At 45.2% G+C, this 15,943-nt stretch overlaps 1 protein-coding gene across 1 annotated transcript in view; it reads left to right on the top strand.

Annotated features, from left to right (window-relative positions):
* The window catches only part of VWA3B (von Willebrand factor A domain containing 3B), a 159,280-nt gene that overhangs the window by 57,263 nt on the left and 86,074 nt on the right, over positions 1–15,943 (top strand). Inside the window, 1 exon segment of the mRNA XM_081068257.1 lies at positions 10,186–10,302. Within this exon segment, the coding sequence (XP_080924383.1) occupies positions 10,186–10,302 (117 nt within the window).

The raw sequence follows: 15,943 nt of genomic DNA, 5'->3' as shown, positions 1-15,943 counted from the left end.
TGATCGCATTTAATCTTCACAACAACCGTGTGAGGTGAATGGTATTATTGTCCCAATTTTTCACACGAGAAATAGCCTTGGAGTTGTTTCCTAAGGTTACATGGCTGGTAAGGGCAGAGCTGGAGGCCTGAAGGTCTGAGCCCAGCTGTCATGGACACTTGGCTGTCCCATTCTGCTGACGTCGTGTAGACAGTATGGGAAATACAGAGAAGAAAGGAAATGAAATCAGTTTTGCTCCCCAAAGACGTTCAGTGTTGAACATAGTGGTGTGTTTCCTGCCAGTCTTCTCATTGTATACTGTTTTTGAAAAATTAAAGCATAAATATCATATTATGTACCAATTTGAATACTGCATTTTCTATTTAACATTGTAGCAAATATTTCTCCATGTTCCTAGAAAACTTGTGTAAGTGACATTTAAAAATACGTAGTACTTTATATTCAAATGGTGTGCTATACTTTTTTAAAAAAACATTTTCATTAAAATATAACTAACATGCAATGTTATATTAGTTTCAGATGTGTGTGCTATACTTTTGTTAATCATTTCCTGTTGGACACTTGATTACTTCCTAATTTTTTTGCTATTAGAAATGATACAGCACCTATCTTTGTGGTGTGTGTGTGTGTGTGTGTGTGTGTGTGTGTGTGTGGTATATATCCTCTTGTATTTAAATTTGGGGGGATAGATTTCTAGTAGTGAAAATACTGGATCAATGTGTTTCAACATTTGGGGGTAATCTCTCATTGAATCGCTTTCCAAAAAAATGTTTTAAGACAGTGTAACTCACATCAGAAGTATTTGGGGGGAAACTCATTTCACTGAACTTATCCAAATTTCTTTGATGGAGAAATTAATGTCAGTTAGTAATGAAAAGTAGTGAAACTGAACACTTTTTTATTTAACTTCCTTTTGTGAATTACCTGTTTGTCTTTTGCCCAATTATCTCTTGGGGTCTTGTGTTTCTCATATTGTGTGAACTCTGTGAATTAATGACATTAATGCTGGTGCTATTATTTATGGATAATTTATCTGAGTCATTGTTTTCCTTTTGATTTTGGCTATATTTTATATGTAACCTTAAAATTTGTATAGTAAGTCCAATCTGTAAATCCTATAATTTTCATTGTCCCGTCTCTTTTCCATTTGGTTCTTTAGGGCGAATTTAAAACAAAAACACAAATCTTGGTCCATCTAGATTTATTTGGAGGTATAGTGTGATGTAAGGCTATAAATGGGTGTTTTTCTGCAGTAACTATGGGCTGTATTCACACCCTTCACTTACTCACCTTCCTCTCGCTGCCTTCCTTTGGGACATACAAGGTCTGACAATTAAGTTCGCAAACTTGTGGCATCGATGTTGCTAACCTTTTTTGATATCAGAGGGATTATTCATTATGAATTTGTACCAACTGGACACACAGTTAACCAAGTTTACTATTTGGAAGTGCAGGAAAGACTGCATAAAAAAGGTAGACAACCTGAACTTTTCACCAATAATTCCTGGCTCTTGCATCACGACAATGCACCAGCTCACACGGCACTGTCTGTGAGGGAGTTTGTAGCCAGTAAACAAATAACTATTGGAACACCCCCCAGTGACTTCTTTCTTTATTCAAAGATAAAGGAAATATTGAAAGGAAGACATTTTGATGACATTCAGGACATCACAACTCTGATGGCCATTCCAAAAAAAGAATTCCAAAATTGCTTTGAAGGGTGGACTGGGCGCTGTCATTAGTGCATAGCTTCCCCAAGGGAGGACTTTGAAGGTGACCATAGTGATATTCAGAAACGAGGCATGTAGCACTTTTTCTAGGACGAGTTTGTGAACCTAATTGTCTGACTGCGTATGACGTTCCTGTAGGTGACAGGCTTGCTCCTGGGCCTCCGCTCTGCTTCACTGCCCTCCCCTCCTTTTAGTGATGACCTTGGACATTAACTCATTTTCCATCAGCCCTGTACATTTCCTGTAAGTGTGAAACATGGTTGATATTAGCCAAGTGAGCCTTCCTTTTGTTGGTGGTGGACTGAGTCATCTCGGAAAAGTGCATATAGGCCTGCTGTCTGTACTGCCTTATTCAGCGTGCACTCATTTCCGCACAATACCCATTCGCATATTAAGGTTTTTGTTTTTTACCCCACATACACTTTCCTACCTTTTTCTCCTTATTTAAGAGGAAAGAATAGGCGATTTTAGGTGAGATGGCCCTGAAGAAAGAACCAGATGCCGTTTACACCCCAAGTCTTTATTCTACTCTTCCCTCCACCCTGTTCATTAGTGTATATTTGGGTAGGTCCAGTGGTCCAGTGGGAAAGGACAGGAACAGATTGCGCTGTGTCAGCGGTTCGCTTACTGTGCTTTCCTAGCAATGTGCTAAAGCCTTTAAAAACAGGGCAGACGGTGAAAGGACAACAACTTGACTTGGAAAAGGCCTGGAAGTGCACACTGTTCCCCAATGAAGTCCTGTTCCCCTTAAAACAAAACAAAACAAAAATCAACTCTGGCAACGGCGTTGCATTGCCATCCACCATCCCTGGAGATTTAAAAGTCGATAGTTGTTCTCTAAAGTTCCCAAAGTCCTTTGGGCTGCTCCAGCTTAATTAGTACAGACTGGATAAATTAGATAAATGCAATGCTATAAACTCTGATTTCATTTAATTCTGATGTTTGATACTTGTTCGTAAATAGATATTTGTAGGAACTTCCATTTCTTGTAATGGGTTTGATAAATAAATTGTAATAGTATCTGCAAATAAGTTCCTTATGTATGAGTTATGACCAACTGTTAAGCCTTATATTTGGGTGATTCCTCCCATTAACCTCCTCTCCCAAAAGGAAAGTAATTTTGTCTTATTTCTTGCTTCATTGCACAGACTCAAATAGATACATCGACAATTACTTACGTATTCTGTGCTTGCTTTGGATTTATATGTATACATTAGTTCTTTGGTAGAATTTCCCACAGATTGAGTTTTTTCCTGTGTTTCTAGGACTACTCTTCTCAGGTGATGGAAAGCATTTCCAGTGTTTTGACATGGGCAGTACGTGCTGCTTAGGACGGTACATTGACTCGTGCATTACATTTTATGTTTTTCTTACCTTACCTCCCAAGAGTCCATGGCCAATCTTCTTTGGTTGTCAAGAATATTTAGAGGACAGGAAGGGGACTAAGGTTCACGGCACCTGCTGTGTCAGCACTGCTGATGGGGGTGCCTGCCCACCTTAGGGGTCAAGAGAAAATCGCCTCTGACCCTTGATTCTGTGGTCACGTGCTATCTGGAGACCATCCTCTGGATTTCTGAGAATGTTTAGGGGAGGAGGCATACTCTTCCATTCCCTTTGCCCTCTGGGGGTCCCCTGTTTGCCTGCGCTGTGTCTGGTTTCTTCACGTGCGCTTGGAGGAAAGTTTGTACCTCTATTCCCTCCCACTACCCTCCTCTTTCACTCTTCACGAGGTACAACTTTAATAGATGCTACTGACCCTCTGAAGGTTGAGGAAAGACTGACATCTATTCTCCCTGGATCCTCTTTCTATTTCTTCTGTTGCTTGCATTTTGAAGCCTCTCACTATTTATTTTCAAGAGCAAAATGTGCCACTGAGGTTCCCCTCCAACCCTAATAACATGTATCTTGTACTTGGGGTTCAAGTTTATAGTTTTCATCAAATTTGGAAAATTTTCAGCCATTATTTCTTTATCACAGGTCTACAGGTCAACTGCAGTTTGATTACTCTAGCGTGGACTTATCCTCCTGTAACTAGTGCTGTCCAAGGTGTATTTTTATTGCAGCAAATACCATGAACACAAGAGCCAAGCCAAACCTGCAGCCACATTTAAGGCCCCTGCTCACATCACATCCACTGACATTCCATTGACCGAAGCAAATCATCTGGCCCAATCCAACCCCAGACCCACCCCAAGTGGGATGGGAGGTCTACTCCCCTTACACTGAGATGGAGACGGAAGTAAAGACTTGCTGAAGGGTAACTCAAGCTGTCGCAATCTTCCATTCTTGTGTGATTCTTTTTCGGCTCTGGGAAGCAGTGTTTGCTGGACAGTGAATCGATGGTGGCGTCAGACCTGGTGCAAAGCCTAGTTTTGGCGCTAGTTACTCGTATGGCTGTGGGCAAGTTACCTGGCCTTTCTGAGCTATGTTCCTTCGGTTGTAAAAATGGGATTAACAACATTTTACCTCAGATGGTTGAATGGTGCAGGAGTATTTGTAAATGGGACATAGTAACTTTCAATTCTCAGAAGCTTTCATGTAGAAATGGGTTGTTCTGGTTGGGAGCTCGGTTACTGCTCTCTTGGGGAGGAACTTTAACTGCTGGTATTTTCCGGGGACTGTGTCTTTATGGGTACAGTCCTAATTCTATGGGGGCTGCTCCTTAGGTTGTAGAAGTCCCGTGGGCCCAGAGTGAGGGGTTTTGGGGATGCCCTCTTAGGAAGAAAAAAGGCTTTTGATCTCTTAGGCTCAGAGCAGGCCTTATCTTTTATTTTGGTTCTTTCTTCCTGTTTTATCCCTGGAAAAATCTGAACTGAAATAGTGACATGTTGTCCTGGCATCAGGCCAAAACAAAGAGGAAATAATTTCAGCATTGATGCAGGTAGCTTGAGACCTAAACTCATTGGGAAAGCAGACAGCAGACTTGTTTTAGAGGCCTGTGGTGTCAGGCGCTTCCGAAGAGAAAATTCAGGGCACTCCAATGGTAAGATGTACACTCCAGCTGACAGCCACTGTCGGGGTGCTGAGCTCCCACTGTAGCCAGAGCGTCACACTTTGTACCTGAGGAGCGGGGAGCACAGGAGTGGGGGCAAGAGGGCGAGGAGACGGCCTGCAGACACAGTCAGTCAGGCTCAGTTCTAACTGGCGTGGTTTCATGGATACAACCAACAAAACCAGTGGCTCAGGCCCCTCTCCCGATTCCAGGAGAGTGGGCTTGGGCAGCGCGGTACCTCTCACTTGGAGGCCCACCCCAGCCATGTCAGCCATTGCTCATCAATCCGTCAGCACCTCTTGCCCCTTTCCACGAAGCCCATTGGACTCACAGAGCGAGACTGAGGGCAGCTCACTGTCGCCTCGGTGGTTCGGGTGGTGGGGCCGGGTCAAGGCCGCAGGTGTGCAGTGACCTATCCGCAGCAAAGCATCTGCATATGTAACTTAACACCAGGAACTGGGGGTTTTCCCACGCCAGCAAAACTGCTCAGCCTGTACTTCTACTCCGTTTACAGGTGTAATATGCCACTTTCCCCAGATCATGTTGTGAGTTTAGATCTCTAGGAATTTTAGTCACCTCATAGATTATTATTATTTTTAAAATGTTATACTGCTTTCTGAAAATAGAAGTATATGCCGCTTTTTCCATGAAAACATTGCCTTTTGATGGTTATTTTCAGCTCTCTCAGATGCTCACATCTGAATAGGAGCTTAGTGCTGAGAGAGACGGTAGAGTCTCTGCCCAGCTGGTCCAGGGTGGTGGGGACCGGGCCACAGACACAGGTCGCAGCAGGACGTGGGGCGGGGTGTGTCTGGGATTGAGGCTGCTGAGGGGCTTTTAGTTCTGCACTGCCATCTCCCAGGGCCTCATTAAATTGTCCTGGGACCAGTGCCACCTCCAGCTGCTTTTCTCCCCGCCTCCCCGCTCCTGCCTGTGGAATGATAATGTTTCAGGTATTTGGGGAAGCCTTGCCTAGCATGGCACAAAGATCTAAAAGGAAATGACTTCCTCCTTGGGGGCGTGTCATGGTTATGTCAGGAAAACCTGGGGCATAACCATATGCTCAGATGGTAGGATTCTGTCCCATTCCACTCTGAAGAGCTTCTTACACTATTGGGGCTGTCACCTATGGGACAGAAGAGAAGGTTTAGGTGCTCAATGATTGTTTCTTTGTTAATTAGGAAAAAGAAAAACAAGGAAGGATAGCAATTCTTATCAGAAACACTGCATCCTGTGCCAAGTGCTATGGAGGAGACAAAACAAGAAAGGACGTTGTCCCCATGCTCAAGACAATTACAAGCCAGTGGCAAAGTCGGCCTGTGCTAACATAGCAGCAGCCCAGGACTGCACCCTGACCCCACAGCAGGGCCTGGAGCACAGCTTGGCAGAAGGGCCGCATGGGCACACAGAGTGGGGAGCTGTGCTGTAAGCAGCGCGTGTTAGTGTTCCTGGGCACGCAGTCTGCCGCTCGCTGCATGAGAGGAGAGGAGGCGAGGTTGGTGGAAAGAAAAGAGGTTTTATTCCAAAATGCTGGCTTTAAGGAATGACAGTGGACTCCCTGTCACAAAGACTGCCTTCCTTCTCTTAATACCACCAAAGATTTTAGAGACTTGCAAGGAGGACAGAACAAAGGAAGGAGAAACTGGCTGGCCAGGCAACGTCAGGAAAAAGCACAGAAGCGCTTCCCAGAGGCTGGTCTGCCCCAGGGTCAGGCGTGAACCTCGTACAGATGCGTGAACCCCTCCCAAGTTACGGGCCAGGTGTGCACACTGGTCCGAAGTAAACAGAACCATTGGAGCTGGTGTGCATAGGAAATGCACAGTAAACGGAGTCTTCGAGGCTTGGTGGGAGGGGAGGGAAGCAAAGAAAGGGGGGGAAAAAGAACTTTCAAAAAGTCACAAGCCAAACCACTGCCAATTCGAATTACATCAGAGGTTTAAATTTCAAAAATCGAAGATAGAGGGTCACCGCTACATTAGGAAGGAGTGACTTAAGTCACATTGGAGTCAAAGTCATGCGTACTCTAATTCATCGCTGGCCGATGTGTCTGTGCGCTTTGGAGCTGTAGGTTGGAGTGACAAGTGGCCAGGAGTGGCATGTACCACAGGCCCCTCTATGGCTGGCAGCAGAGGACTGAGAACAGTGGTTCTGGCTAGTGCATTCCAGGGGCAGAGAAGGAATAGGAAGCAGTCACTGCTTCTGGGGTGGCTGGGCCACACTTGATGGAGGGTCAGGATTGTGCCTTGAATGAAGGGGGGGGGCTCCGTGAGTGCAGTGGGAGGCTGTGAGCCCCCTGAAAGGAGATGGGAGGACTGGGGCCCGAGTGGGTTGCCAGGGCAGTGCTCTGAGCCGGTTGATAGAGGGCGTCTTACAGGGCCTTGAACCCTGGACTCGAGCGCCAGCCCAGGGCACAGGGCCTTCCAAGTTCACCGCTGTCCCTGGCATGGGCAGCGCCCACCCACCACATAGTGGGTGCTCAACAAACATGCTAAGTGAATGGATTAAGGCACTGGACTGTGACAGCTGGACTTTGTTCTGCAGGTGAGACCCGGAGGTTTCATAGGAGGTGGTGTTTTGTGGCAGGTACTCAGGGCTTTTCCTCTGACACACAAAACGTATCTGAGCTGGGTCTCATTTCATTTGTTAAAATAGCCAGTCTGAGAAGTCAATAGTAGGTGCAAATGAAAAAGAGCAGCTGGCGTGAGCCTTCTGTGAGCCTTCAGGTCATGACCTGGGCATTGGGGCATGTCAGGGGTCGGTGCAGGAGGGGCCATTGGGTAGGAGGGTCTTTTACGTCCGGCTGTCTCCAGGAGGGACTGTATCCTGCTTCTGGGCACAGCAGGCCATGGTTGGCTGAGCCCCTGATTGTCGAGACCCTCAAGGCTTCGTTGTGGTTTTGTCTCCTCTCTGGTTGCGCCTGGAGAATTTCAGATTCACAGAGCTCTCTGAAGCCTGGGCTTCTGTGCCCCATCCTCCCTCCTCTTCTGTTTCCAGTGGGGCTGCCTCCCTGGGCTGCAGCTGTCACATATCCCAGCTAAGTGCCTTAGAAGTGACCATGGCACTGAAAATGATGAAAATGGCAGCCCTCCCACACAGCCTCAAAATAAAACCTTTGGAGTCACTCAAAATAAAACCTCTGCGTTCTAAGTTATACTTCTTACTGCCCTGTGGTTTTTCTTATTCACTAGCTGGTTTTGTTTTGTTTTTTAAAGCAAACCTAACGGATAGTTTTAGTTGTTGTGTTTCCTGATCCCGTGTAGGCACCGTAGCCGCCTAATTACAGTGACAACACCAGTGTGGTGATAGCCCTCATCCCTGCTTGCACAGGGGAGCCTGTCTCCTGTCACTGCTGCCCTTCCACACATTTGGTCTCCCTGGATCAAGAGGCAGCTGTATTTTCTTGGAAGTTTTTCTTTGGAGGCTGACCTGTGGTCGCTCCCCTTAATATATTATTGACACGTCTGCTGAAATGGAGAGCCCTGACTCATTTGAAACTTTTAGAGAGAGAATCCTGCTACTCACCCCGCCATGCCCACGCAGCAGCCGGCAGTCGGTCTTGCTCTCACAGGGCCAGGACGGTTTGCATCTGGCAGGAGACGGCTGTACCTGGAGTCCCCGCTTGGAGCTGGGCATACATCACATTTCACCCCTGGGGCGGCTGATGGCTGCAAGGTCGTCGTGGCCGGCCATCTCTGTCAGGGCTTGTCACGTGCTTCTCTACAAACACAGCTATTAATTCTCCCTCACTTGATCTGCCCGACTTCCAGAGGGCCAGAGCTCTGCTGTCCCTTCACTTCTGCCCTGCCCTCTTTGGCTACTTTTTTAAAGTCAGAAACATCGACTCTGGTCTGCCCTGGTCTGTCCTGATGGCGTAGGGTCAGCCCTTTGCCCTGGCGGATGGATCTTCTGGGGTGACGTGTAGACCTGATGGTGGACAGTCATTCTTTGTGGCTGTGTGGTCTCAGGCGTCCGTGGACTGTTATGTAGACGTGCTTGGTAAGTGGGGTCTCCTCAGCTGCTGGGTGTGGACTGCAGGGCCCCTCTGTAACCATCCACCCCGTCTCAGGGCCACTGGCAGGGCCACTGCATTGGTCCAGTCACGCCTGCCTGGGTTTGACTCCGCGCTGCCACTCACTGTGTGGCCTTGGACAACTTGCTCCGCCTCAGTTTACGCACCTGTAAGATGAGCACAAGAGAATTTGCCTGTATAGTTGTGGTGAAGAGAAGGAGAAAATGTTTAGAAAGGCCCATGTGGAAAGATAGGCACATAGCAAGTGCCCCAGTAGGTTTTTGTCACTAGAGAACTGGGACTCAGCTTGCTTCAGTGGTAACGTCAGTGTCCCCTGAGCCGACTGTGTAGTTTGTGAAACAGAGTTGTTGCGTTTTTGTTTTACATAGGCTTTTTACTGGAATGGCGTTTTTAAAACTAGAGAACACGTCTGCTAAATTCTTGTCAGTGCAACTACCTCAAAAGCATCCCCAGAGCAGGGGCTTCCCTGGAGCCCCCGTGAGGCCTTGAGGCTGGTGGCTGGGCCCACGGATTCCACTGAGAATGGGTAGGTGGCATCTTGCACTCATGGTGGCCTCCTGGAGGCACCACTGGCCTTGTGTGTACAGTGGGCTGTGGCAGATGGGTGCAGAGGCCATTGTAGGTCACGTACTGTTGCAAGAAATGATACAGAGACGCCCACTTGTCCTTTACCCAGGTTCCCCCATAGTAACACCTGGCAAAATTGTAGGACAACATAACAACCAGGATATTGACACTAGTCACCACAGGCCCCCTCCTGCTGCACTTTTATAAAGTCGTCATGCCCATTTTTCTCCTGCTCGGACACCCTCCCTAACCTCTGGAAACTGCTAGCTAATCTGTTCGAGCCTGGACCTGGGTGAAGGCACAGCGTGGACCTCCTACGTCAGATGAACTTTGATGGGTTGTGAGAGTGACATAAATGTCTCTGTTAATTGAGCCTTCTCATTGGAAAAGTCCTGCAGCTCCAGTGAGCCCTGAGTCGAGACAACAGGTGTCCAGTGAGGGAGGCCAGACTCGGGATAGCCTCGGGGGCAAGAAAGGCTTATGAGTGCTTTGAAAGAAAAGGCACAGCCTGAGGGTCCTCGTGCCCTTCATGCGGCCACCTGGTTCTTATTGGATGCTTTTGAATATGTTTTTTATTCCGTATCATATTTGAGTATTATCAATAATTCGTCTTAAAACATTCTGGTTGCTGCAGATATTTACTGCATAAGGATTGATTGCATCCTAAACTCTGCATTTATGATTTCCTGAGATGGCAGCACTTCCTGAGGGATTCCAGTTCTGATTCTCAGAGGTTACACAGGAGAGTGGAATTTGATGTTTAGAAATGTTCTAGAAACTTGGCTGTGGTGTGCCAGGCCTGCCCGGACTACCAAAGAGTTCTCGGGCTTGCCATGGCCGCCTGCTCATGTGTGTTTCCTTCCCAGGAGCTGAGGTCCGAGAGGATGTGTTTCTCATCTGGAGGGAGATGGAGGAAGCCTGCAGCACGCTGGCCCAGATCCAGAGGCTGGTGGCCAAGGCCACTGTGGCCACAACGGACCGTGGTGGGTGCTGCTTTTGGTCACTAGTATGCAAGTCATATCTGTTGCTGATTGGCGGTGGGAGCTGTTTCCATGTTCTTTAGCAAGGAGAGCTCCTTAAGCCAACCTGAGGAGAGCACCCAGAACTCTGTGTGTGTGTGTGTGTGTGTGTGTGTGTGTGTGTGTGTAGATTGTTAAAGCACAACCAGAGCTGGACAGTAAAGAGTAGAAACAATTTCTATTCAGGAACTGTTGCAATAGGGAGAAGAGACGTTGGTATAAACTGGGCTCAGTTATGGACACAACATGGAAAAATGGAGATTTATGGCCAAGGAGCAGGGTGGGCGATTGGTGGATGGAAAATGACTGAGAGGAAACATCAGGGGTGGGGGTTTTCTGGCTAAACTGACTTGGCAGGGTGCTTGCTGGACGCGGGCTGGGCGATCAGATGTCACTGGGGAGGGGTTAGGAATTTGATCAGATATCCAGGGCATTCTGGCTAAACCGATGGAGCAGGGTGTTTGCTAAAATTGGGGGATGCGAGGACTGACGGGGAAGTTCAAAGGTTAAGGTCTAGTTGAGAAGAGCGTCCAGAGGAGCCTGCGTTTGGTGTGAGAAAGACCTGCTTGTAAATTCATCTCCGTGACTAGGTTAACCTGAGTCCACATCTTTAAGCTTTAGTTTATTCTTCTGTAAGATGATTATGATAATACCAGTCTCTAGGAATTACAGAAAAGACTCAGTAACATAGTGCATGTTTCCCACCCAGTGGGTCTTTGGTAAGTGTTGGCTCACTCTTTCCCCTTCACAGTTGGGGGAGTTACTGTACTGACTCCTGCCTGAGAGTGTGAATGAGTAAAGGATTTCCTCTGTAAAACACTTTTTCATTTAGGACCCCACTGGTAATAAGAGCAGCTAATACTTACAGTGCATACCTAATATATCAGGCACTGTTCTGAGCTCTTCACAAGTATTAACTCAATTAATCCTTCCTACAATTTTATAAAATAGGTTCTCCTATTATTTTCACTTAAGGTTAAGTAACCCTTGAGGTTACCCCAAGGCCACACAGCTAGAAGTGATGAAGCTGGAGTCAAACCTTGTCCACCAGTAAAAATACTGATGCCTGGTAGCCACCCCTGACATTCTCATTTGATCCCCATGGGTGCAATCGGACACTGGGGTTTTGGAAAGCTCCCCGGGCCACCCTAAAGTGCAGCAAAGTTTGGGAACCTCTGCCTGGTTACATTGCCTTCGGGTCCCCTGCCTGCATTACAGAGGTGTCAGTGTGGGAGGAGAGCCAGAAGGCCAGGCTAACTGGACACAGGGACGCAGCTGAAGGGGAGGAACGAGAAAGGGGACACATGTAGGGAAAGAGGTTGGAGGCCTGGGTGAGCTTGCCCTGTGCAACTCAATGCACTCCCAGTGACACTTTGTCCTGTGGCCAGGTGTCTTGACGGGGCCCGAGAAGCAGCGGCGGCAGGTGCTGTGCCAGGACCAGGTCCCTGGGGTTCCCAAGGATGGGAGTGATCAGGTTTGTCTGGGGAGCTGCTCGCTGTTAGTGACACCCCACTCAGAGTCAAGAACACAGACAGTCCTCTATCATCCTGAGAGAGTGACAGTGAAGCACTGATTCCTGGAATGAGATGGTGAGGCCAGACACTCTGGCCACTGGTAATTTTGACCTCTCTTAATTACCAAGAGCAGGACATGAGAATTCCTTGGGGGGTGGGGGGGAGGGGACTGACAGAAATACGAGTTTGACGATTAAGTTTGCAAACTTGCTACTGTGCGCTTCCATTGGCTGCACGCACAAACAGCTCTGGAAGGTTTCATAACCTGGTATATCAGTGTCTCACGGCTGTGTTTGTGTCGACATGTGGCGGTGTCTTGCTGAGTGGTGTTCATTATTGTTGTTGCGTGTTTGTGTGTGCTGTCATAAGAATGTCTGAGCTTGAATTAGAGCAATGAACATTAAATTTCTTGTTAAACTTGGCCATACTGGAAGTGAAATCAGGGACATGTTAGTCCAAGTTTATGGGGATGATGCCATGAAAAAAACAGCAGTGTACAAATGGATTAAATGTTTTTCTGAGGGGAGAGAATGCGTCACTGATGAAAAGACTTCAGGGTGGCTAGTAAGGAGCATACTAGCCACTGATGAACTGATGAAACGTTGCAAAAATTCGTCGAATTGTGTGTCAAAATCATTGGCTGACTGTGAGAAGCATAGCAGACCAAGGAACATCGATAGAGAAACACCATGTTTCCCCAAAAATAAGACCTCGCTGGACCATCACCTCTAATGCATCTTTTGGAGCAAAAATTAATATGAGACCCAGTATTATATTATATAGTATTGTATTATATCATATCATATCATATCATGTTATATTCTATAAAATCCAGTCTTATATTAAAATAAAACCGGGTCTTATATTAATTTTTGCTCCAAAAGATGTATTAGAGCTGATGGTCTGGCTAGGTCTTATTTTCGGGGAAACATGGCAGTTAGGAAAATCTGAACTGAAAATCTTGGCATGAGAAAGTTGTGTGCAAAAGTGGTCCCAAAGGAGCTCACTAGTGAACAAAAGCAAAGGAGAGTCAAAGTTTGCCAAGACTTTTTGGAGAAGCAAGATGACGTTTTGGTCCGTGTTATCACTGGTGATGAAATATGGGTGTACCAATACAACACTGAAACAAAGCATCAAAGTGCACAATGAAAGTTAGTCAGTTCTCCGAGACTAAAAGAGTCCCATCCAAATCAAGAGTCAAAACAATGTTGCTGACCTTTTTTTGATACCAGAGGGATTATTCATTATGAATTTGTACCAATCGGACAAACAGTTAAGCAAGTTTACTATTTGGAAGTACTGAAAAGGCTGCGTGAAAAAGTTAGATGAAAACGATCTGAACTTTTCGCCAACAATTCATGGCTCTTGCATCACGACAAGGCACCAGCTCACACGGCACTGTCTGTGAGGGAGGTTTTAGCCAGTAAACAAATAACTATTGGAACACCCTCCCTACTCACCTGATCTGGCCCCCAGTGACTTCTTTCTTTACCCAAAGATAAAGGAAATATTGAAAGGAAGACATTTCAATGACATTCAGGACATCAAGGGTAATACGACAACAGCTCTGATGGCCATTCCAGAAAAGGAGTTCCAAAATTGCTTTGAAGGGTGGACTAGGCACTGGCGTCGGTACATAGCTTCCCAAGGGGCATATTTTGAAGGTGACCATAATGATATTCAGCAATGAGGTGTGTAGCACTTTTTCTAGGATGAATTCGTGAACTTAATTGTCAGAATTTGTATATGAAACAATGGTATTTAAAGACATTGGACACCATGCCATGAAGGCCAGTTATCCCTCAGATACAGGGAGAATTCAGAGTGAGCTCTGGATTATTCCAGCTTAGTGCTTTGAGAGGATTTCCAGGCCATGGCGTGAGGGGACATGTATCTCAGGTGGAGCACAGCAAACTCCCAAAGTTTGGGAGCCAAAGTGAAGAGTTCAGGCAGACCAAGACATCTAGACTTCACAGGACAACATACCAGTGAGGAGAGAGGTGCACAGAGAAAGAACTCTGGAAATCTGCGAGCTCCCCATGAGAATTCAGCTCAGTGCTGATCAGCTCATTCATGTGAGGAAATCACCCGAAGCTGGGAAAGATCCACTGGACAGAATTAGAAAGAAAGGGCTTGGAGCTCACACACAGCCTTTTCTCACCAGCCCGAATGGGAAAATGTATAACTCATGGGTTACCAGGTAGAAAACTTGGGAAAGTGTTGCCTCAGTAATGGGGACTGACAAGCCTTAAACTGAGCTCTGTCTGGGCTCTCCTAAGAAATCATCATTAAAAAAAAAAAAAAAAAAAGAAATCATCAAAGCAAGACATGAAAGAACTCTTCAAAGGTAACTTACCTGCATCACAGAACAAAGCTCAGAGAGCTTTAAAAATTACAGAAACATCCAGTGCCCAAAAAAGTAAAATTCACGATGATTGGCATCCAATCAAAGATTACTAGCTGTGAAAGGAAGTAGGAAATGCTCCCCTTAATAATAACTTAATCAAACTGACTGTGAACTGATACAGAAATTAGGATTGGCAGAAAAAGACATTCAAACAGCTGTTATAACTGTATTTCATATGTTCAAGAAGTTAGGTAAAGACAGGGAAGATATAAAAAAAGATACACATTGAATTTTTAGAGATGAAAGCTTTTAGATGAAAATATGCTGAATGGGATCAATGGCAATTAGACACTGCAGGAATAAACAATTAGTGAACATGAAGACACAGCAATAGAAACTATCCAAAATGAGACACACAGAGATAAAAATAGTAATAAAAAACCAAAAAAATAAAAAAACAAATAATAACAAACAGAGTATCGCTGAGCTGTGGCACAATTTCAAGTTGCCAAATACTGGGGGTGCCAAAAAAATGTATACGCATGACTTGTATTCATCTTTTGTTATTGGTGTATATTATTACAATTTTAATCAGCTTTTTCCTTTCTTAAAATGTGTATACATGTTTTTGGCACCCTCTGTATATGTGCATGTCGATGGAATTCCCAAGGAAAAGCGAGAATGGGAACAGAAAAAAATATTTGAAGAAATAAAGACTGAAAAATTTCCAAATTTGATGAAAGGTACAACCCAGAGATATGAGACATTCATGAGTGGCAGGAAAATGAAAGAAACTACACCAAGGGACATCATCATCCACTTGCTCAAAACTAATAAGAGAGGAAATCTTAAAAGCAACCAGAGGGAAAAAGCACGTTATGTACGAAGGAACAAAGGTGAGCATGACAGCACATTTCTTCTTGCAAGTGAAAAGACAGTGGAGCAATGCCTTTTTTCCCCCATGCAATACCTTAAATTTTCAATCTAGAATTCTATATTCCATGAAAATATATTTCAAAAACAAAGACATTTCCAGACATACAAAAGCTGAAAGAATTTGTTGTCAGAACATTTGCTCTGCAGAAAATGTTAGCAGAACTCCCTTAGGCAGGAAGAGAATGATACTTTTATAAGGAAAAACCAAGGGAAATATGGACCTACACAAAGGAATACTTCAACGTTGTACTGGAGGTTCTAGCCAACACAATCAGGCAAGAAAAAGAAATAAAGGTCTCCTGACTGGAAAGGAAGAAGTGAAACGATCTCTAATAATAAGTGATTTGGTCCTGTTACATGCTACATTGTGGATTAACTCTGAAAACATTATGCTGAATGAAAGAAGTCAGACACAAAAGGACACGATTTGTATGATTTCATTAAATGAGTGTCCATAGACTAAATTGTGGGGGGGCGGGAAAGAGGGGTTAGTAAATGGAGAGTGATTTCTGATGAGTGCAAGGTTTCATTTTGGGGTGATGAAAATAGGCTGGAATTAAATAGTGGTGATGTTTGCACAGCTGTGTAAATAAACTAAAACCCACTGAATTGTATATTTTAAAAGGGTGAATTTTATAGTATATGAATTATATCTCAATTTTTAAAAAAAAATCCATGAAAAAAATGTTGGCAGTGGTGATGCAAGATCAAAAAATGTGGCAATAGTTTAATTTCTGAAGGGAACAGATTCAGATTTCTGTCTTGGTTTAATTCTAGTATTCCCACTGTTTCAGAATTCCCATTCTCT

This window comes from Rhinolophus hipposideros (genome assembly GCF_964194185.1).
Source record: "Rhinolophus hipposideros genome assembly, chromosome: 12".
Classification (NCBI taxonomy): Eukaryota; Metazoa; Chordata; class Mammalia; order Chiroptera; family Rhinolophidae; genus Rhinolophus; species Rhinolophus hipposideros.
Note: the sequence above shows the minus strand (reverse complement) of the source record. Positions and strands in the feature narration are given on the sequence as shown.